At 38.7% G+C, this 24,290-nt stretch overlaps 1 protein-coding gene across 5 annotated transcripts in view; it reads left to right on the top strand.

Moving 5' to 3' along the window:
- Positions 1-24,290, top strand: part of RAMP2 (receptor activity modifying protein 2) — a 290,068-nt gene that overhangs the window by 185,385 nt on the left and 80,393 nt on the right. For all 5 annotated transcript variants that reach the window (XM_044054686.1, XM_044054685.1, XM_044054684.1 and 2 more), the window contains one exon: positions 6,588-6,699. In XM_044054686.1, the coding sequence (XP_043910621.1) occupies positions 6,588-6,699 (112 nt within the window). The remainder of the gene's footprint in view (positions 1-6,587; positions 6,700-24,290) is intronic.

The following is a 24,290-nucleotide window of genomic DNA, read 5'->3' on the forward strand; positions in this document are numbered from 1 at the left end:
TTGCAATTTTGAATGTGTGAATGATTTTTCAATTACTCTTCAGTCTGACTACTCTTTATGATAGTTAAGCTCATCTCTTGGTGTAATTTTTATTTGCACAAGGAACTAAGAATTGTAAGGTGCTTTGCATTATGTTTGTCTCATAACTTCAGAGGCCCTGGAGTTACTTCACAGAGAATAATGTTACTGACAATCTACTATGAGTGGTGGTTTGTCGCAATTTTATATGAAAGTCATTTTCTTGGTCTGTGATTGCTGTAGCCACTATTTCTTTTTCCTTGCTGACACTTAATGATTTCATATCTGCCACCAGGCAGTTTAACTTGAATATTCAGGGATCGAGTGATTTGGCCGCAAGCTGCTGAGAGGATTAAAATGTTACTTGGACATGAGATGTGGGACAGTTAAGACAGTGTTTTGTTTGCTATATTAACATTATCACTGGGATTCATAAAGGTTACCACTAAGTGTATACTAAGTGTGCACATTCTATATTCAAGAACATCCCTACCACATTGCTTGTGCCGTCTATTCACTCAGAAAGATTACACTAAGTGTACACTTTGTGGTGACCTTTATGAATCCCCTTGATATTTAAGGCTACAGGAAAATCAGTAGGAAAACTAAAATCAGGAGGAAGCAGAGTTATATCTGTGTTGTCTGTTCACTCAGAACAGTGTACACTTAATGTAGGCATTCAGGAATCTGGCCTTTACATTTTAATAATTTATTACAGCACTAGTTCTGTTAGCATAGTTTATGTTGTTAATTATAAAGTCAGCCTTAACTGTGAAAGTAGGATGCAGTTGGTTGAGAACATTCTTCTGGTCTGAATTTATTTCATTATATTGCTGTGTATTCCTCTGTTTTGTCATTTTACTGCTGTGTTTGTTCTTTTTTGTTAAATGTTTAGTTATAATCAATGTTATGAATTTAAACAATTATCTTTGTTAAGCTAACTACACAACTTTTAAATAGTTTCAATATTTAACTGAATGTTATTAAATTAAAATATGCTTGCAGTTTTCTGGTTTATTAGAAAGTACAGTTGTGTAAGTAAACTTACCATAATAGCAGATGTTCAAATGATCACGGTTGCAATAGTCTAAGCTATATAGGTTATATCTTGCTAGCTTCCAAAGCTTCAAGGCACCTTCCACATGCCCAAACTGTTAGTCAGCTTGAACTGAGCTGACTAAAAGATTGGTCTGAGGACCAAGCCCTTCAGGTCTTTTATGCCAAGTGAGTGAGGAAAATTGAGCCCTGAAAGGACATTGCTCAGAACAACAACAAAAAAAACGTGCATACACTGGCATAAAAAGCACATGAGAAAACAAGGGGGTGGAGGGACTGGCTACTGCAGCACTGATCATTCGAACATCAACTGTTATGGTACGTTTATTTACACAACTGCACTATATTCTTCATATTGATCACTGCTGCGGTATCCTAAGCTATATGTGTAGATTACCGTAGCTTAGAACAACTGGGACTTGGAAGGAATCCCTGAAGAATGGTCAAAGCAAAGCCTGATTTAGACCTGGAGAAGGAATCTAGTGTGTAGGGCTTTACAAAAGGTAATAGCCAAAGACAACCATTTGTAAATAGTCTGCCTTGACACAGGTTGTCCCCTTCTTCTTACCTTCACAAGAAATTAACGTCTGATTGAAAGTTCTGAAAAATTTTCTTCTGTCACAATAGCACCTTAGTTGTCTGTGGATATCCAAGGTCAGAAGTATCCTTTCTGCTTCAGTTTGAGGTTCAGGGAAGAGCACAGGGAAGTGAAGAGTTTGGCTTAAAGTAAACTCAGATACCTCTTTAGGCATAAAAGAAGGATTAGTTCAAAAGGAAATCCTGTCTCTGTGGAAAATGAGATAAGGTTGACCCACCCTAAGAGCTTGCAATTTGAATACTCTTCTTGCAGAGGTCACAGCAACCAGTAAAACTGTTTTTCATATTAAGCACCTCAAGTCAGACAGATGAGCCAGTTCAAATAGAGAAAATGTTAGCTTCTCTAACATAAAATTAAGATCCCAAGGAGGAGCCACTGTTTTTCATATATGTCTCTTGTGTAATACCCCTTTCAAAAACATTTTGACATGGGGTTGCCTTGAAAGAGGGGATCCATGAGCAGACATGCTGGAATGGCCAAAAAATGAACATTAATAGAAGAGTAAGACAGGCCATAGGAAAGTAACTCACACAAATATAGCAAAATTAGAGAAACACTAACCCTGAATGGGTGTTGGTTATGTTCTTAGTACCAACTAGAAAACCTTTTCCATTTGCTACTATTTGATTTTCTAGTAGCAGACTTTCTTACATCTAGTAGTACATGTTGCACAACCTTATTGAACAGGTGTCTAAAAGGTATTAAGACCCTATCATCCAGGCAGTCAGTTGAAGTTGTTTGGGGTTGGGATGCATCAGGCACCCCTGTTCTTGTGTGAGTAGATCTGGTCTGTGGCCAATTAAAAAAGAAGGGAGAATGACTGTTGGCTGGGCCTTAAGGGAGTCACCACAATGATCTTGGGGGATTCCTTCTGAATCTTAAGAATTACCCTGGATATAAGTGGAAAGGGTAGAAAAGCATATGGGAACATTCCTGTCCAAGGAAAAGAAAAGGCATCAGTTTTCCAGGCTTTCTTGCATGGAGTCCTGGAGCAGAAATGTGCTAGCTGACTGTCCAGAGATGAGGCAAAAATGTCTACTTGAAGAAATCCCCCCAGATGAATCAAATCTTGAAAGGCTCTCTGCTCTCGTTTCCATTCATGAAGGGCTACTTTTGTCCTGCTCAGCTTGTCTGCCACACAGTTTTGCTCTGATGGAATGTAGGAAGCCTGTAGCATGAGGTTGTACTTTAAAGCTGTATACCCTTCCTAACATGGCTAGTCCACATAAGAGGTAAGATATGGATCTGCCTTGCTTGTTTATGTACCATATCACTGGGTATTGTCTGTAACAATTTGAAGTGATCCTGGGGACCAAAGTTGATTCAGAGCAAAGGGCAAGCATCTCTTTTATATATATGAGCTTGTGTCTGTCTTTGTCATCTATGATACCTTGCAGTTTTATCACCCTTGACATTGCTCCCCAAGAAAAGTCTAAGGCATCTGTGGTGCCTGACTGCTTTGGAGCAGGAAGGGAGACCTGGATTCAAGGACATTTAATGTCTCCACCAAGTGGCTTCTCTTCTCAAAAATCCAAGAACTGGAATCTGAAAAGATAATGGGTGTTGGTGCTGGGACCATAGCGACTTCAGATGACATTGTGTCTTTCTCATGTGGAGTCTTGCCGGAGGTATCATAAGACTCATAGAGACACAGAATCTTGAGGCATTCCCTCGCAGTGTCCAAAGTCTGAGTGGAAAACTCCTGGAATAGAGCTAAATACAGGTCAAATTTTTCTGTAGAAGAAAAGCTCTTTGTACTTGAGGTGTCTAGCAGACACCCCAGCAATGCAATCCTGTGAGATGAAGTAAAAAAAAGACTTTTGAATGTTACCTTGGAATAACGGTATGCACAGGAGATCGCTCACCCAAGTGAGAGATTCCCTGAAAAAGCATAATTCAAATCTAAGGTTACCAAAAACTCAAATGAGGAAAAAGGGGCAACAGGTTGTGAAGTGAAAGCATTTTGAACTTGGGTACTATCACAAACTGGTTTATGAAAAAAATGTCCACAAGTGGTTGCCAGGCATTTTCTTTCTTTCTTTAGCATCAAACACATTCCTGAATAAAAACCTCTTCCCAAATGGGTAAGAGTTAACCGTTTCATTTATGCCCTGAAAAAGCATGTGCCGTAGGACAGGAGGGAACGGGGGGGGGGGGGGTTTGTCTTGGTGGATGTGAAATAATTCACTGAAAAGGAAGGATTTCTTCCCACTGCCACCTCTAACCCTGATCAATCACTCCCACAAACCATTTGTCTGAAACATTCTGTTATCAAAAAAAGAAATGGAGATTCAGACTTTCTGAAATTGATAAGTAACTGCCAGGGCGGTAAGGGATTCAAGGTCCATTATATAATCATTCTGACTTACTTGACTGTCCTTTGTTTGGGGAGGGGTGCTGCTTTTTTTTGGAACTCCTGCTCCTTTCCAGCATTTTGCTGAGACTATTTTGTTTCTTGCAAAAACTGGATGAGGGAGCAGTAAATCCCTTGGAAAATAAATAGATGAAGGGCTTAAAAATCTGAAAGATTCCCTGTATCAGTTTACTCTTCTCATCTCATTTTCTAGAATCTAAAAACTAAATTGCTATCCAAAGGTGAATTTAAAATCTCATGTCATCTCAGGTTCTGAGAATGCAGCCAGTCACTGTTCAGCACAGTATCAATGCCAACACCCCATGGATGTAGTATCTATGCAGTCATAAACACGTTTTAAACAATGAGTAGTAACCTGAGAAACAGAAAAAAAAATAACCATGCAAAGCAGATTATTTTCTTCAGAGGAAGGAATTGTAGATAAAACATTCCTCATAATTTCACAATTAGTCCCAATAAACTTTAACATGAGCCTGACAATTCACTTGACAATTCAAACTTCAAAAAGTTAAAGTTGCAGAAGCACGCACTTTTTCCCGCCAAACTTAACAATTGTTTTATCATCCGTGTCAGAAGGGAGAAGGATTAGAATTAACAAATTGCTTGGCAGCAGCTGAATTAACTAAAGATATAGCTTCTGGTCTTGGATTAGTGTATAGACATTTGAAATACTGAGGAACTTTGTACATTCTGAGGTACAACAGGCTGGCTATCCGGGAAAACACAAGCTGTGACAAACAGCACATCTTCCAATGCTGACAGCACTGGGAGATGGGAGTAGCTTCTGAGAATTCCAGTAGCAATAATTCATATATTTTCTGAGGGATTGAAAAATCTCAGTGTTTTCCCACTGAAAACACTGGTGCATTCTGAAAGCAGTCTAAGAGAAAAAGCATCGTTGTCAGGGAGATTCAGATAACATGCCGTCCTTTAAGTATGAGTCAAAAGTCTGAGGAGAAAATCCTCTATCTGTTCCATCACTTTCCTCTCCAGATTCTGTTTCTTGAACCTCTTCAGGAAAAGAGGAATTTCTTTATCTCTTACCAGAAACCACCTAATAAGAAGGGTCAATAGCATGTACATGACCCTGAGCCAGACTTAATAAGCTACTCTTGTCCAGTGAAACTGGAACAGGAGAAGATACATGTTTATGTTTTGTTTCTTTTTAACAGGAAAGTTAGGACAAACAGGGTTACTAATGGCAACAGCTGCATCTTCCCCAGGGATGGGCACAACATTCTGTCTAAGCAGGGACACCTTCCCAGCCTCTTCTCCAACACTGACAAAACTGGCTCTCCCTTGCCCACTGAGGGGACCCAACAGCCACAGAGGATGTAACTACCCCCCCCCTCCCCCTCAGTCCAGAGTGGCTGTATGGGCAACATCAGAGGGAGCTAGTGAAAAAGTCTGAGAAACCAGCTTTGGTCACAACAGTCATCCAACTGGGGCTAAGTCAAGTTACTAGAATGCTGAGGTGGCAAAGGCTGCATAATCAACTATTTTTTTCTTTTCTTTTGTGGCTAGAAGAAGGACCGACCAGAGACTGGTAGTTTGTTCCACAGTCAAGCTGAAAATGGTACCTCTTTCCAAAAGCAACTAAGCAACACAAACTGGTTGTTGTTGTTGGTCTTTTAGCTTTTCCCGGTTAGGGGTCGCCACAGCGGAACTCCGGTCCGCTAATGATTGGCAGTAGATTTTCATAAATGCCAAGGTGCCAGCTCGACGTTCAACCTTCAACGAAGGCACACACGTTTACGCATGTGTTTTGAAAGCCCACCCAACCGCGGGGAGGACATGCAGACTCCACACAGAAGGCACTCCCTGCACTTCAGCCAAGAATCGAACGGGAGAACCTCTTGCTGTGAGGTAACAATGCTACCGCTGCACCACCGCGGATGTAAGCAACACAAACTGGTAAAAATGTAAAACTTTAAAAAGACATTTTTTTTCAGTAAAAAAAAAACACAGTAAAAGGCATTTCAATACAGGTTTCCAGCCCCCAAAAGTAAAATAAACACAGTTTCTCTACATAAAAAAGTAACTTTTAAACTAAAAGAAGCAAAAGTGTGCTCCCATTTAAAAGTACAGTTAAGTCTTGTGACAGTCAAAAGAAACACAAACTTCAAGTTTAAAAAGATTTTCCTAACTGGAAAAGAAAATTTAAACAATAAAAATTAAGTGTGGAAGGTTTCTTTCCAAAGGGAACCTATCTGGACAGCACAAGCTGACCTTTGATCCTCAGAAGCCTGACAGGAGTGGTTTGTTCGGCAACAGGAAAACTCTGAAGGGCTTGACACACAAACTAATATTTTAGCTGTCTCTGTTTGAGTTGCAATATGGTTTGAGCACAGGGAAGGTGCCCTGAAACTTTGGAAGGTGGACAGCTCCTATATCCTTAGTAGGATTTAACCCATATAGCTTAGGCTACTGAAATAGTGATCAATATGATGACCATCCAATAGTTTTCTCAAATGCATATTGAAAGAGATCAAAATAAAGCAAAGATGTTTTATAATGTACAACATTGTTGATTTTTTCCAGACACCTCTTGCTATGCCGAAATCATCGAAGTTGTTTGCTGGGCACATTTTAATTCCACTATGAATACAAGATTTAAAAATGAAAGTTATTGTGACTGGTCCCAGGTGATGAGGTTTGTATTACGTATTTATGCTTTATCACTTATGCAATGACATTTAATATTATTCTAATATGTCTTTATTATATTTTTACAAGAATTAAACTTTTCAGAATGAAAGCTTTTGCTTTTAAATATCTACAGTTATTCAATTTACTTTGTAGTTCATATATTGACTTACATATATTTTAAAGCCGCAATGATCATTATTTTCAGCACAAAAATTACAAGAAAATGGTTATAGAAGAAATTTGTATACTAAGAGCCAATTGGCTGTTTAGACATATTCAGGTGCACATTACAAAGACTACAGATGACACACTGAAATATAAAATTACTAAATAAAGTACAGTTCTGTAATTTGTACCTAATCATAACAGCATATGTTCAAACTATTCACTGCTGCAGTAGCCTATGGGTTGTATCCTGCCAAAGAAATAACAACCAGCCAACCTTCAAAAGCTTTCTTCCCCTCCCACACTGTCACTCTGACTGCTTATAGGCTAAGAGACAAAAAACATTGCAGAAAACACAGCAGTAAACACCAATAACCACAGAAACTACAGAAAGCATTGCATTTTTAACTCTCCGTTTGCTGATTATTGGCTTAATTACTCCAGGTTCCTGGATGACACATGCATATTATGGCCTGACATGATGGACAAGTGAAATGAATTTTTAAAATACATCCAGTGTTTCTCCTTTTTTGTCATTCACACACTATGTTTCTCATGATGAAGTTAATTTCTTAGATGTCACATTAAGAAAAATAGGTTGGAAAGAAAAGTTTGTTTAAACCTGTACCATAAACCATCTTTCTCCCACTCATATTTTCATTACAGGAGTAACCCCCCCCCCATATTCCCAAAATAGAAGTTTAGTGAAGGGCCAGTATGTTAGACTAGCACTTATGACTTGTGTCAGACTGGCATGCATGACTTCTGATTATGACTTCTTTATCAAAGTAAGAAATAGTGTACACGGTATGTCTTTAGACCGTGGTTACCCTGAAAACCTTTTAGAAACCATCCAGTATGAAACAACAAATACTTGGGGCTCAAAATATATACCAGTCTTGGGATATTTTCCCACTTTCTAGAAGTGGCAGAACATTTGGTTAATCATCCATTTATAATATACAAAAGATGCAAACATTTTAAACAGAGGTTTAAAAGAGTTGTGTAAAGCATTACTATGACTAGCAAAAAGCAGTGAGCATACAAGTCTGGATTTTGCCATCAGTGCAAGTATATTTTGGAAGGCAGCAAATTTACTATTGCTGCCTGTAACAAAACTTACACATCTAGTAAATATTTTAATTGTGGTAGTACTAGTTCTATATATGTGGCCAAGTGTTTGCTGTGCACCCCCCTTTTACATAAGAAAAACTGAAATAACACTAAGGAAGCAAATTTAGAGGCACATGTGTGACATTACTATCTAAAAGATACAGACACACTTTATAACCACTCCCTTATATGTAAGACTTCAGGTTTTAAGTTTTTATGTATTATACAATGTTAACCAACAGAAAATGGAACTGATACCAAACCAAGTAGTAAAGAAATAAAGTCCAAACCACCACACTGGTAATAAAATCGATTCTTTTTACTTCCAACCACAACAGATGAGCACTTTCGTCTAATAGATAGACTTCATCAGATGAAAGCACTGATATCATGATACACTTATATATAAAATCACAAACAATTAAGAATCCATTAATTGTAATTTAAAGAGATACAGGTTCAAAAACCTAATATCCAATTTTAAAAAAGACTTCCCAACTTTCAAGACTTTAATAAACACATATATATTCTATATACAAACATTAATAATATAATTGTTCAACTGATAAAATACAAGTAATAAAAATGTGCAACAATTTTTAAAAAAATATATAAAAATTTATAGTCTTTTGGTTTATTATATTTTTATATATATTTTTTTACATTGTTGCACATGCTTGACATGTATGGAAAGTCTATTCCATAGCATGGGCAGTCTCTCAGTTATGAACCTGTCCTTCCAGCATCTTTTGTTAATTGTGGTAATGAGGTTGAGGTCTCTGAAGCGTGTAGTGTGGAGGTATCGGGATTTCTTTAGATGCAGCATTTCTAACAGAGCTGGGTCAGACATGGCTTTGTAAGTCAAGCAGAGATCGCCTCTAAGTAGGGGGCATGAGACAGAATAGTTGGAGTTTTTTGAGTCTGCCCATATAGGACAAGTGTTTAAGCTCTAGGATCCTCTTTGTGAGGTGCTTTTGCAGCCTCTCCAGTTGTTGCAGGTGTCTAGTGAGGTACATGCCAAATGGGGCATTGTACTCAATGATTGGCCTAATGAGGGAAGAGTAGAGGGAGACAATGTCCTCTTTCTTCCTCAATGCAAAACCCTTAGTAATGAGATGTGAGAAGGACTTTCTGACCACAGTGGCAATGTGGTGATCAAAAGAGAGGTTGCTGTCAACCTGTGTTCCCAGATCTCTTATAACGCCTTCTGTGTTCAGTGGAGTACCATCAATGTGGTAATTCATGGGAACCAGGTTTTTCCCCAAAGGGGATGACGACACATTTTTTGGCATTGAGCTTAAGGCCATGGTTCTGGCACCAGTCGTTGGTCACAGCGAGGCCATTCTGTCAGACAACCTAGTTACATAATCCAGTGTGACTGAATTAGGGATGATTTTTTTTGTATATTTATCTGAAATCCTAGATGTTCTAGGAGGGAAGATACTTTTTTGAAGGACTCCTGCCAACTGGGGAAAGACTCTACACAAACAAGCATCATCAAATAAGTAAAAATGTGTATTCCCTGTATTCTGCAGTGGGCTACCAATGGGGCTAAGCACTTTGCAAACTCTCTTAGTGCAGTGGACAGCCCAAAGGGTAATGAAAAAAATTGATAATGTGGCCCAGACACTCAAAATCTTTGAAATGTCTTGAACTTGCCTGCTATCAGTATATGATGGTAAGCATCTTTGAGGTCTAAAGTTACCATAAGACTTTGATCAGGGATTAGTGCTAACACTGTTTGAAGGGTCACCATCTTGAATTTTGGAGTATATGCAAAAAGACTGAGAAAAAAAGGGTCCCAAACTGGCCTCCATGAGTGCTTCTTCTTTGGAACCAGAAGAATTCTGGAATAAAAAAAAACAATTTCCAATTTGATCTTCAGGGACATGTTCTATGACTCCTGCATCTAACATGAGTTGGAGCACTTGAGGGAACAATGCTTTCGATTTGTAGGGTAGGTTGTGGAATTTCCTGAAAGGTTGGGACCTTTCTGTCCACTGCCCACTGGAAACCTCTTGAATCACCTTCAAAACCCATTTGTCTGAAACAATCTGTTGCCAAAGGGGGACATGTGTAGTCAGATTCTGTAGAAAAGGAGGAGATTCTTGGGCAGGAGGTGGAGGGAAGGTGGCCTGGTTTCTGGTGTAGTCTTTCAGATTTAGGCACCTTACCCTTTTTTTGGAAAAATTTCCTTTTCTTTGGGATTGTTATTAGACCCCTTCTGCATTCTCTTCTTAGGTGTCTCTGTGTTAGCATCAGGCACTGTTTATTTGTTTTGACATTTAAAGGGAGCAGAGGATTTGGAATGAAAGAACCTGGAGACCTGAAAAATCCTAGAAACTCCTTACATTTAAGTTACCCCTCAAATCCCATTGTTTTGAGGACCTGCGTAGAAGAAGGTCCATATAAAATCTCCATATCCAGAGGGGAATTTAAAATTTCTGACTTTAAATCATCTGAAAACCTTTGATTATGTACCAATTATGTACCAAGACAAATCTTTTCAAGACTGTAGTGAATCAGAAGCCCTGGAAACAGTATCAGCACAGCTACACACATTTTTAAGGCATGTTTAGATACTTGAGACAAATTATCAAAAATCTGATTCATGTAAGACCTATGTTCAGGTGACTGTGGAGCAGAAAATTCTCTCAAAGTATTGGAGCATTTTATCATAAACTTCCACATATAGCCCTGGTAGCTAAGAATTCTATAGGTTAAGGCAGAGGAAAAAAAGAATCTCATATCCAGCCTGTCCAGCAGTTTACTCTCTTTATCCTCAGGAACTGGGTTACAGGTAGTAAGAAAGCTGTTCACATTAGGAACAGTGAGAGAAAGAGGAGGGTAGCTGCTGGATCTGCTTTAAAATGAGAAAAAGAGATGTTTATTCATTTGAAACACTTTATACAGTTTATCTACCTTTTACTGATAGCGGAGAATCAGGAGCATTGCATGCAACATTAAAAGCATCCCCAAAGGGTGGCAGAATGGAAGGAATGGGTGCAGTATGTGGGGCTTCTTTTCACAATAAATCATAATATCTGCCCAATTCAGGAGGAGTACCCACATGTTCCCAAGCAGGAGAAAGTCTCCATCTATACAGATTCAGGCTCACTAACTAAATAAACAGAGTCTTGAGTTATGGAACCCTTAGGTGACATAACTGCATATTTTTCAAAACACATCCTTATCCTTTGAAGTGCAGGATAAGAAATAGGAGGAGGCACCTGACACCCAGTATTGAGAGTGTGAAAAAAACTCATGGCTAAGGTAAGAACATAACTTTTACACATATAAACCATCTTTCTGTTATCAGAATTATGAACTTTCTAGTTCTTTTTTCTAGGAATGTCTTGGGAGGAAGACTGAGAAGGAGAACGTATATCATTCTGAGTAAGAAACCTCTTTCCCTGGCAATCTCAAGAAGGCCGTCCCAGGGTGTCTCCAGCACCTAAAATGGATGATTCTCCCATGCCTACATCGGACACTGGAACAGCCATAGAGGATGTGTCTGACTCCTGGTCCATAGTGGACAGTAAGGCTTCCCTTACCAGAGGGATTCTGGGAAAATTGTAAGTGGTCTGAGGAACCAGTAGTGGCCACTGGAGTCATCTACCATTATCTGTGACACTGACTGAGCCTATGTTGAAGGCAAGGGCTCATGCTTTAACTGTTTTTCTTTTTAGGCATGTTGGACGAAGAGACAGCAGTACAGCGGTAAGTATCAAAGCTGTAGCTAATTATCAGTAAGCTACTCTAGAAAGGGTCGATTGGAAGTTAAATTGTCACTAGGTTCTCATAAAAAATACACAACCCTTCTAAATACTTCAGTTTCCCAACAAAAAGTTACACAAGTAGCACAAAACTAACTCTTGTAAAAAAGAAAAAAAAAGCAGAGTCACTTTCCCAGAAGTGAACTGCCACTAAAATGAAATAAGTAGATTGTCACAAGGAGTACATAAGCACTCATTTAAAACACACAGTTCCTGGTAGTGAGATACACTTTCCAATTCGTAAAAATATCAGTTTAGTTAAAAAAATTAGTGTAAAATAAGCCTCTACAGCTTAACTTGGCACCTTATACATAGAAAGGAATTTCTAGACTGAAATCGCAGTATTTGTAGAACACCTGCCGACATTCTTGAAAAGCCGGTATTCTTAAAGTGATATTTTGCCAGAAAATATGTGAGAAATAGAACATACCCTTATAATAATAAAAAACAGTGTGGAAAGGTTCCCTAAAGGGATCTTATCTGTCAAGTAAATTTTATGCCTACTGCTTACCCTGAAGAGCCAAAGTACCTGCATGAGGCAAAAAGAAAGTACTGAAGATTTTTAGTCACTCTGACTGTTTATATAACTCCCTCCACAAAAATTTTAGCCTACAAGCAGCCAAAGTGACAGTAAGGGAAGAGAAGAAAGCTTTTGGAAGCTGGTCAGTTTAATGTATCCCTGGCAGGATACGACTTATAGGCTACTGCAGCAGTGAGAATGATGAACATCACTAAAATCCAAATCAAACCAGCAACAAAGTAAATAGTCTTTGGCAATTTATTTCTTTGTAAATGACGGGTAAAACGTTATCCACTGGAAGGTAACATTTTTTTTTAACTATAGCTAGGTATTTATTGCTTGCTGTTAAGTTTTGGGAAGATCATTGAAATGTGGCACAGTGATCTACTGATTAGTACTGTTGCCTCAAAATTAATAATTTTCTAGTCTGGTTCTTGGGTGGGGTGCTTCTGTGTTGAATCTGCAGATTTTCTCTGTATACCTTTGGGTTTTTGCTGAGTGCTCCAGTTTCATCCTACACTTCAAGCACACATGCTGTAGTTGAATTAGCAAGCATCCAGATTGCTTGTTGGTGTGTAGACCAGGTTTTATGAGTACACTTACACATCCTGTGATATACTAGTGTTCTATAAAGGCCTGGGTTTTCTCTCTTGTGTCATCTAAGTTCTGGGATAGGCTATTGCTGCCCCATGAGTGCCTAAATGAAGAATGAGTAAATGAAAGAACATCAGGAAACATTTGAAATCTTAGCATATAACCCAACCTGCTTTTATCAATATTTATGTCTTCACACCACTGGCACAGAGAGGTAATGCCCTGAATACATTCCAGGTGACCTGTGTTTGAATAGCAGTTTGGGTGCTTAATCACACAGGCACAGGAGAATGGGTGTGCCTGTCCTGGGGCAGGAAAGATTGGGATGGTGACAGATGGGGTCTCTCATAGCCTGGAGAAAGCTGTGGCATGAAGAGACTGCCACGCTATATGAGTTGGTCAGCCTGGGGGCAAGTCTGCCTAGGACTTGGGATGGTATACATTGTAAGACTGCTCCTCATAGCCTGCCAAACCAAGTTCAATGTCTCCATGCAAAAGTGGGGCAGATGTCATGGCTGCAACCTAACACTTAAAACCATTGTGTACAGCAGTAGTGCCTACTCAGTAAACGCCACTCCTGTGCTCTAGAACTGACCTTGAGGAGGTTAGATTCATGAACTGGCAGGTATATAAATACTAGAACAACTAGTTTCAAAACTCATGGACTGTGCAGAGTGGAACTGAGGAAGGAAGCTGTCCTGAACCATATCTCCCATGTTTTTCACCAGATGTGACAGTATACCAGCTTTTTGAACAGCAAACAGTACACTGTTGTCTCAGTTTCTCATGTTATTTGTCTGTAGTATTGCAGCTAGACATGCTAGTGAAATTAAACAGAAGAGAATGAAAGAGGAGAGTGAAGCTGTCCATATTAAACAAAAGTGCGCAATCTTTTACAATAACTCCCTTGTGAAAGCTAGTCTCTTGTATAGAGGATGATACACAGAAGTGTGCACTTTCGAAAGGATCCTAACATGGTAACTAGCACAGAAATTCATTGCTCTGCCAGATACTGAGGTCAAAGGGGAAATCCGTGGGGTGTTATCTGCTATTAGCATTAGGTGTATCTATATTCTGGACGTGTGCATTTTTTTATTTTATTTATTTGTTGACTTTGTAGGCTCGTTAGGCACAAGTGCCGTATTATAGAGATGAAGTAAGAACAGCATCTGGTTAAGTAACTTGCTCAGAGTCATACATTGTATAACAAATTCATAACTGCCGGATTAAGGTTGTTAATCATCTGTATTATTCTGCCAGATAGTTAAGGGCTTAGCATCAATCATGCCTTTAAGCCCTTGGGTAACTGTGGGGGAGAAACTGTATTTGTTTGAAACACCATCACCTCATGTCAAATTACTCACAACCCTAACTTGGAATTCCTGGACATCCAAATCACCCTTTACACAGCCAACTAATACTTTTTTGCTAGCTATAGATCCCCATCAATGTCCCCCAAAGATCACGGGAATTACCTTAATACCATCGAGGGGTTAATTATCAACCAAATACCTTCTTGTCAGGGGCTTTGATTTGCCAAACACTGAATGGCAAACTCACACCTTAAAAATAGTTGTGCTCAGTGTTTCCTAAACTTTGTTAATGCCAGCGCACTCAAACAAATTGTAAAACTACCTACTAGAAGCTCTAATATCTTTATCCTAGTCATTACCAACCTAGCCCTTGCCTATATCTCACCTTGCATCTCCTTATCCCTGGTTAAATCTGACCACAAATCAGTTATCATCTCTTTAAGGATTACCGGTATCAACCTACCACCAAATGAAGCCATCCTTAGAAACTTTTCCAGTGTAAATCTACTTCATCTTGTAGAGCACCTGTGCAAAATTCCCAGCAATTTCCCACAGATAGACCTAACTGAAAGGGCTGATACATTTACCTCCAGTTTTTACCAGCATCTAAACAGCTTCGTAGAAAAGTCTGCTCTAAATATAATGGTTAATTCAGGAGCAAACCTATCTGGTGAAAATCCAGTATTAATAAATTGTACGACTAAAGAAGGAGTATAATGATGAGAGACTCCATATCCCTACCTGAAGACCACTCTGAAAAATAAAAAATGTAAAGTACAAACTTAAGACCCCTACAGATTGCACTGCACTCATCCATAGTAATATCACACATTCCAGTGCCAAGGATATAGCCAATATATATTAGAAGACACATTTGGTGATAACTTTACCCCACCTACCCACACTGTTGAACCCTCTATCCCCAAATATTTTCCCTTGTATTCACCCAGGAACAAGTCTTAGAATACCTATCAAATGCTGAAAATAATGTTTCTGTGGGATCAGATAACTATTGGGCTACGTTCTCATCAATGCCATGTATACACCATCTGGGTGTCTACTTAAACTATCCAGCCTCAGCCTATCCACAGGATTAGACTTTGATGCCTGGAGAACAGGCACTGTGCCTGCTCTACACAAGAGTGGCCCCTCTACAGACCTAGGTAATTATAGGCTCATCAGCCTCACCAGCTTTATATGCAAAGCCATGGAATGTACCGTAACAGAACTTGTTTATGCAGACATAGACAACTTAACTGATTCTGGCCGTTCTGTGCACGCTACTTATATCACCCTGGTTTGACAATGTCCCCCATGGTGGTACTACTGAAAAGTTAGACAAACCTAGTGTAAACTCTCACATTGTCCACTGCATTGCAAACTGACCATGCAACAGACCCCAGGTTATGAAAGTGGCTGGTACCATCAATAAAAGTAAAATTCTAATTATTATGGTACTGCAGGGATCAGTGCTGGGCCCTGTTTTGTTTGGCATTTATTGTGCAGATATCAAAACCAATAGCCTTTAAGTGTGTGTGACTAAGTTTACCGCTGACCACTAGCTTGGCACTGTTGTCTGCTCATCCACTGGTACTACACTGCTCCAAAAAGGGCTAGAATATCCACATACTTACTGTACTGAAAATGGGCTCAAGCTAAATGCAAAAAAAAAAAAAAAAGTGCAGCATAGTGCATTTATAAAAAAGCTATTCCCACATCAACTATTATAAGGCATACTCCTCTTCAAAAAGACATGGTCATAAGAAACCTGGGTACTTATGTGGACAACACTCTTTTATTCAATCATCATGTTTTCACCATATCCAGAAAAAAATCTTTTATCTGGCCCAGTCAACTTCCAGGGGAATATCTTCAAGATCCAGAGACGTCATCTTGCCACTGTTCACTTCACTTATCAGACCCATCATTGAATACGATACCCCCTTTGGTGTGTAAAAATCCAAGCACATCACTCAGCTGGAAAAGATTCAGTGATTTATAACACAAAATCAAAGGCTTTAAGTCCTTCAACTATCCTCACAAATTAGCAGGACCATCCTTATACCAGATAGCCTACTGGCTGCTCTGATGTAACCCAACATTCACCTGTTGAGCCATGAAAGACCTAATCCTATTTGGTCATCTTTATGGACTTCTCCAGAGTAAATCTATTCCTGCTGTATCAGAGGAGACTTGTAGCAGATGGTTAAAACAATCATAAGCGGGAAGAAGAATTTTGTGGATGCAGTACTTACTAACACTGTGACAGTGGTGAGATAACACTGTAATTGGTGAATAGCAATCAGGCAACAGTAGTTCAACAGCTGGACTAGACAACAGAGGTAGGCAACTAAGCAGAGATCTGGGATTACAAATGTGGGTTTCCAAAGGTTAAGGGGTTAGCAGGAAATAAAGTAATGGGTTTGAAAATAATGAGGACAATAGAGAATTTACGTGGCAGATTCAAAGAGGGAAGATAAGAGACACAGTGGAATACATCACGAGGAATGAAAAGGCAATCAGCATTGATAAATTAACTGAAGATAGATATAGCAGAAAATAGAAAGGCATACTGCAAGACAGTAAAACAAGAACAGAAAAAGGTGAGGAGAAGGAATATGAAAAGATCAGGAAGGAGATAGCTAGGGCTACTTTAAGAGAAAAAGCAGACCACTGGAATGACATGGCTAGGAGGTGAGGTACAGGCAAAAATGGTTTTCTGAGTGAAAGAAGGATGAGAAAAGACATGAAAGTCCAGGAGGAGAATGGGGCAAGATGTGACAAACTGGCCAGCAAAAATAATAGTTAAATATTTTTCTTGTCAGTTTTCACACAGGGGGTATAAAAAATTATGGGTATGGTATGTGGCAGGAATGGACAGCCAAGCTGATAATGAGGTGACGAAAGAAAGGATGGAGACAAAACAGTGAGAAAAAAAGAAAAAGAAGGTTCAGTGTTCAAATGACCCACCCTCTAAGGTTTTAAAGGAACTGGTAGCAGGAAGAGGTGAACCAAAACACTGGAAGGGGGGATAACAGTGAGGGAACCTGGTATCTACAGACCCAGTAAACTTGACATCATTTATTTATGTTTTGATTTCTTTTTGTTATTAATTTTAGCAAGTTAGTGCAGTGGACCACATAGGCTTTTTTTCTGTTACAACCAGTAGAAAGTAGAAAGAAAAGTTAAAACAAATATTTAATAACAAGGAAACATGCAGTGCTATTGCAAGCAAACCAGAATAAATGGTGAACCAGAGTTTAAAGTGATACCAATAACTAATATCAATGACGCAAGTAAAAATAACCCAGTAAACATATATAAAATGTAGTAGTTTAGCATGAGATGAAGATGGTGCAAACAAGAGACAGAGTAATTTATTTATTTACTGTCATACTTTGCAATAGTGAAAAATAATCAGTTTTTATAAGACCTAGGTTTAGAGTGCTCTGATAGAAAATATCCTGACAGGTCATTTGGTGACATTCCTTAGGGACAGTGGGTTAGAAGATGTCCATTAATATGGATTTACAAATACTAGGTCATGCTAAATAAACTTGACAGAGTTTTATCAATGTTTCAAAAATTCCCAGGAATACCTTTTTATACACAGTGTTCCTGGACTTCAGCGAAACATCTGACTTTGTGCTGCAAAGAAGATTGGTGGCAAAGGTAGAAAAATATATATTTGCTTTATTTCTAGTAATTGTATCCAAACAATTTACAGTCTAAATAAACATGAAATAAAAAAATGCAATACATAACATTAGATGAGCCACTTTGTTATTATTGCAACACTGTATAGGTATGATTTATAAAGTTATCACTGAGTACAAGGCAGTATAGGAGATGTTTAAATTAGGATCATAAAAGACCATGTCAAGGATTTACACGAACTTGCCTGAAATTTAAGCAACACAGCTCCCCCCCAAAGAGGTGATACTTTAAGAATCACTAATCCAAATCCAGGAAGGCAGTACCTTCCATACAGTAGGAGCAAGGCAAGTGAAAGATCTACCAGGTCTTTTAAGACACATCATGGGAACCAGTAGGAGCGCCCCTCGAAAGATTAGAGCCAGCATATTGTGAGATAACCCACTAAAATTCTTTGCAAAAAGCAAAGGTCTGAAAGCATTTGGAACAAGAATCTAAACTTAGACCTTGCTGCAGTGGGTAACCCAGTGTAGTTCATATTGAATTGAAGTAATATAATCAAAGAGAGGAACATCAATTAATGCCCTGACTGCAGAGTTCTGCACCCATTGCAAATCTCAAGATGTAAACAGCATTATAGTAGTCAGGATGAGAAGATACCAGTGGGTGGATGATAGCAGTGAGATTATTCGAAGTAATTAGAGGTTCAATTATTGATACAGTCCTAATATGAACGCAGAGTTGTAGCTAGGCTGCTTGGTGCACTGGGAAGTGCCCTCCATTTGGAGCTCCCCCCCAGTTTGAAGTTGAATAAAAACAAAAACAAAGCCTTCTCAGAATGAACAAAAACATACTTTGTGTATCTAGTACATGGAGTAGTTCGTTGTGTTTAGCACAGGTTGCTGATGAAAGCAAAGACCAATTCTGTGTAGTGTATATACACAGTGGTTCTTTGCTCATTTTAAAATGACTTATTTTTCTCAATTTCAAAGTGAGGGGGAAATGTTTTAATAGCTCTTCCTTGTTAGAGTTCACCGCTGACAAACTATGAAAAAAGTCTTCCTAACACTGTACAATGAGCTATTTATGTACCAACATAATAAATCTTTAATTTGCATTCAACACTTTTGGTAAAAACCATAGTGAAGAGCCATACCAGCTCCTTGCTATATAGTTCATAATACACAAACTCTGGATGAATGTCATTTAAATAACCATGATTCACATCCATGGCCTAATAAATAATTGCTTATTTGCTATCTCAGCTACAGTGCTGATCTTGCTCCCACTAACAGCTTGTGCCTGGAGCAGCTGCTCTCTTCACTCCATCCTTTCTACAGCATTGCAGGAAATTATGACTTCAAGACAGCTGAAATTTGAACCAGTAATGTCAATACTTTAGTAGGAATAACTCTGAGATCTTGTATTCTTCAAATAGATTCTAGTTGATTACTGCCATAAAAACAAACAGTGAAAGGTGAAGAGCCTCCCTTAAAAAACATGGCAAGCATCTAGATTGCCTCAGTTTTAGATGGATTTCACTTTAGATCCGATGCTGCCTTTACCATCCACCTCAACAATTGGGTATATCGGATCTGACTGGATCCAAAGCTAGCAACTTTTAAACTCTTGGATCCAAGGCTCAGGCTCCTCCCCTCTATGCATAATCCCCCTTTGTCTTCACAGTTCCTTAGATCTTATTTGCTGCTCATAAGACTCAGATGTGATCCCAGGGCTCAGTGCTTTCAGTTCAACTTCTTGGAAATAAGTCAAGTTTTGGGGTTTAATCTTTGATCTAAAGCTTTTCTTCCTTGCATTCTCGTCAGTGTTTTATAAAATAGTAGTTTATCAATCCCTTTTAAAATCATGTTTTCTTTGTAGTTGGCTTTCCTGCCTTTCCCTCCTCTCTCTACTATAAAAGAAAAAAATACTTTGGATATTACCTTGTTAAATGTAGCTTCTCTGTTTAGCTACTGGTTAAGCTTACAGTTAGTAGTGTTATTAATAAGTATGGCTTAATTTTAGCATAGGTGATGGTGTTAGTGTTGAGTAGTAGTTGTGGTAAGAGAGCATCCTGAGATGTTTAACAAGGCTTCAGGGATTCGAAAAGTGCAGCACATGCGAGCACAAGATTCCCCCCATGATTCTCATTCTAAGTGCTATACTGGCTGGTGTCATTTCATCTCAAAGAGGACTGTAAGTTATGCCCTTTCCTTAAACTGAGGGCTCCTTCTGATTGAGGCTCAAAGTTAGTTTTGAAAGGCCTTCTCCCTGCCATAGTGGGAGAATTGGCCTCTTCCCTTTCTGAATCCCTTCCTACGAAGGGGGAGAAAGCTGTAAATCAGAGTGTGTGATACACCTTTAAGAAGCTTTCCAGTGAGTCAGCACATGCATATAAGTACTGAGCACATGCAAGCTAGAGTGCCATTTTGAGTAAGTAGCCAGAGTGTGAGCATGCAAGTATGTAGTCAGTCATTTACATAGTTTGTTTAAGTTTAATGTTCTTGCCATCCATCCTGATGCATTTGTATACAATAAACTACTTAAACGAGCACCCAAGTCTCAACATCTTCTTACTGCACATAAGAAGAGTGACAAAAGCTAAGTCTGGAAAGGAAAGAGAGAAACAGAAAGAAATGGAGAAAGAAGAGGAAAAAGATAAACCTAAAAAGAGATCTCCCGACCCTTTCGGACCTTCATGTCCAACTGCAAAGATTTCTAGTCCATTGGATCCAATTTTCCTTTCAACTAGATCCAGTTCCCCTGTCAGAACTGATTAGGATCCAATTTCCTACACCTCTTCCAAGACTGTGCATGGAGCCAGCCAATCCCCAGCTCCAGTCACCCTTCTTACAAGAAACATCATCTCACAGGTTTTCCAGGTCTTATTAGAGGCTTTTTCCTTCAATTCAATATGGTCATCGAGGAGCATTTCTGAAGCTGATGTCAACAAGATGATGAGGAAATTTCTGAGGAGCCAGATTCAGCTGAGGGTCCTAACTGCACCTTCCACTCCTGGAAGGTCGGTTAGTTTGCCTAACACTGAATTCTGATGAAGTTTTACGAAAGTGGATATTAAAAGAAACTATGCTAATTTTACTCATACCAGTTCCTTTGTGTCATTTGGAGAGTGTTTTTCTGTGGGTAGTTTTTTAACTTCACTCTTGCCTCAGCTATTAGATTTTATTTGTTACAAGATCAACATTGTTTGGTGATCTTGGAGAATGATGTTAAAGAAATCCATGAGTTCTTACAGAAGAACCCTTGTATGTCCTGAATGACAGTGTATAGGGGAAATATGTAATTTGTTCCTGCCCCACAGATGTAGTCTAAAGAGTTGGTGAACTTAATCTTACTCTGATCCACTAAAGCAGATAGCAATCTCCCTGACAATATCTTCAGGTACAACAATCCAGAGGCAGTTTGTATGATAGACAGAATACAGTTAACTGTGACATGTCAGAGATGTATCTAGTAGTTATAGTTGCACTAAAAATGAGCCAGGCAAAGCAGTGTAAGAGAGTGTTAGCAAAGACCAAGTCAGTGTTGTGCTGCATAAGAAGAGACATCAACTCTAGAAAGGCAGAGGTCATGTTGCAATTATTCAGGACCCTGTTGAGAAGACATACAAATATTACATGTACTTTTGGGAGGGTCATTCATAGAAAGGGAGATAGAGGGAGATAGGAAGAAAGATCTAGAGAAGGGAAATGCATATGATAGAAGGAGATGAAGGGGCTGAATTATGAGAAAGGCTAAAGAATGTGATATAGGTAGCTATAATACTGACGGAGTGCATGAAGGTATCATAAAGCTCACGAAACAAGGACAAAGCAGGTGAAGGGGACATAGATAGTTGACTAAATGAACAGCGTTTAGTGCTGAAATGAGGAAATACAAATTCAGAGAGAAGAAAGTATAATCCTGGAAAAAATTATTAGGAACATTTTAGAGCATAGCAGTAAACCAAGGGCTCAAAATATTTAAGCCAGATGTAAAGGGAAAGGTATGGGGACAGAAGGGAAGCACTTACCTGAAGGGAATAAAACAGGACAACAGGTTACCTGAATCAAATGTAAGGTTATAAATAATAGGAGAATTAATCCACTTATACTTTTACAAGTTGGAAGGAATGACCAAGCTACATACCTCTCTACCTCTCCATATTTGGCTAAGTGCTCTGATCTGCTCCTGTATTCCAGTCTGACCTGAGATGGCTCCATCTTTTGCTCCTTCATTGGCTTGACTATAGACCCAATGAAAGATTGACTTCTTGGAGCCTGTCAGAGTCAAATAGAGCTGTACAAATTGCTGTTAAATGTTTAGCACCACTGTGTTGATTTCAAAAAAGGTACTACGTGACAGATTATGACATGAACTTGAATGGAAGTATTACTTTTTTTTCTGGAGAACATGAGTGGAAAGAGAATAAGAAATTCTAGAATAACAGAGCAGAATACTGCAGTGTGAGGTGAGCCAGTAGGACTAAAATTGTCTGTGTATCTGTATTGAGTGTTTGCTGGGATTACCTTTCAGCTGTCTCTGCTTTTGCTTCATATTTGATGCTTTTTATTTGTTTATTTATTTATTTATTGTCATTTGCTTACCAGGAAAGTCTGACTGGGGGAGAAAAGCTATAGAATACTGTGCTAAGAAATAATAAACAGATACAAGTTCATCCTAAGGGTGAGCCAAGGGCAGATGTTGAAATGTATAATGTGATAAGAGGTTAGGTTAGTAAGAATGTAAAATATTTGTTAATATAGATCATACAGGTGAGGTGCATGGACATAACCATGAGATAGTGAGAAATTCTTTGAGCAAGGACTTCAATGCATGGAGGGTAGCTATAGTTCTGATTGAATTTGGGATAAAGTTCCATAGTTTGGATATGAAGTGTGAGTATAAATCTTGCCCCATACTTTTTTTTTTTTTTTATATAGATCTTTAAGCAGGTTTTTGTCTTGATAGTGCAGAATGTGATTTCAGAGATAGTGAAGAAGTACTGAGGAAACAGAAGGGCAGGTAGGGGGATTATATAGCATTTTATGGATAAGTTGCATATGGGCTAGTTGATGTGGGAATCCTAACCAAATGACAGCATGTGATGCAGAGCAATGATGAGCTCTATGCGGCAGATTAGCTGCAAATCTAGCTATCTAATTACAGCACTGCTTCAGTTGTGATGTACAAGAGATCTGGATGTTAATCAGAATAGGTAGGGCACAGAGAAGAGAGGGTAAAAGATAAGTGTTAGCTAGGGTGATACTACTAGAAGTAAGGAATGTTTTTGTTCTGATTAGTAGACCTAGAGTTTGATGACTTATTTTTATACAGTTTTTTATGTGAAGATAAAACTTTTCAAGTTGTCATCTATGGTTACTCCAAGCAGTTTGGTATGCATAACTACTTCTATAGCTGTATTGTTTAAAGAGGTAACGTGGAAGTTACTTTTAGCATTGGCATGGGAATTTGGGAAAAATAGTAGTAATTTAGTTTTTGGGATTAAATAAGGTGGTTTTGATGCAGCCACAGTTTAACTTCGTTGAAGTCATGTTGTGTCATGGACTGTAGTTGTAGTGGGCTGTCAGATGAGGAGATAAGAATAGAATCATCTGCACAATGAATAAGGTAAGCTTGCCAAAAGGAGGTATAGTGATTATTAATAAAAATGTTAAAGAGCAGTAGACCGAGAATAGAGCTTTGAGGAGCACCCATTTGAATTAGCAGAAAAGGAGAGAGAGAAGAGAGATATTTGATATATTGATATCTTTCAGATATGTAGTTAGAGAACCATAGAAGAGTAAGTTTGGAAAGACCCAGACAGGACATTTGAGTGAGAAGTTTTTCATGTGACACTGTGTCAAAAGCTTTTTTGAGATATATAGAAAAATAGAATTTATAAACTTACCTTGGTCTCTAGCCTTATTAATAGTGTTGGAAAAGTTGAAGAGAGCTATAGTGGTGCCATGACCTGGTCAGAAACTATATTGCGCTGGGGATAGGAGATCATTTTGCAAGAGGTACTGAAGGAGATGCTTATGAATACACTTTACTAGAATCTTAGAAATGGGTGACAAGATGGTAATTGGCCTAAAGTTAAAGATTTCAGAGGAAATACTAATGAAGGATTTTTCCCATATTTTTTTGGCAAATCATATTGCAGTTACTAAACAATGACAAACATTTGACTTTCACACAATATCATTTAGGAAATGCAAAACATGTTCTTCCAGCAACTTTCTACGTATTTAGTCTGCATTTTGGCCTTTGTTCTCTCCACCTCATTATTTCTGGCTTTGTCCCTGATTCTTGTGCCAAAAAGTTGAGAGCTATGCTGGGATAATTGCTTCATGATGTTCTTTTTCTGATACTTGCTTGCATTAAGAAGGGATCTGTGTCTGAACACTGTCACTGACAGCCGAATCACATTTCCACCTCTGTTCTGCGAGTGCATTAT

The sequence above is a fragment of the Protopterus annectens genome, chromosome 13.part0, assembly GCF_019279795.1.
Source record: "Protopterus annectens isolate FY-2018-M chromosome 13.part0, PAN1.0, whole genome shotgun sequence".
Lineage (NCBI taxonomy): Eukaryota > Metazoa > Chordata > Ceratodontiformes > Protopteridae > Protopterus > Protopterus annectens.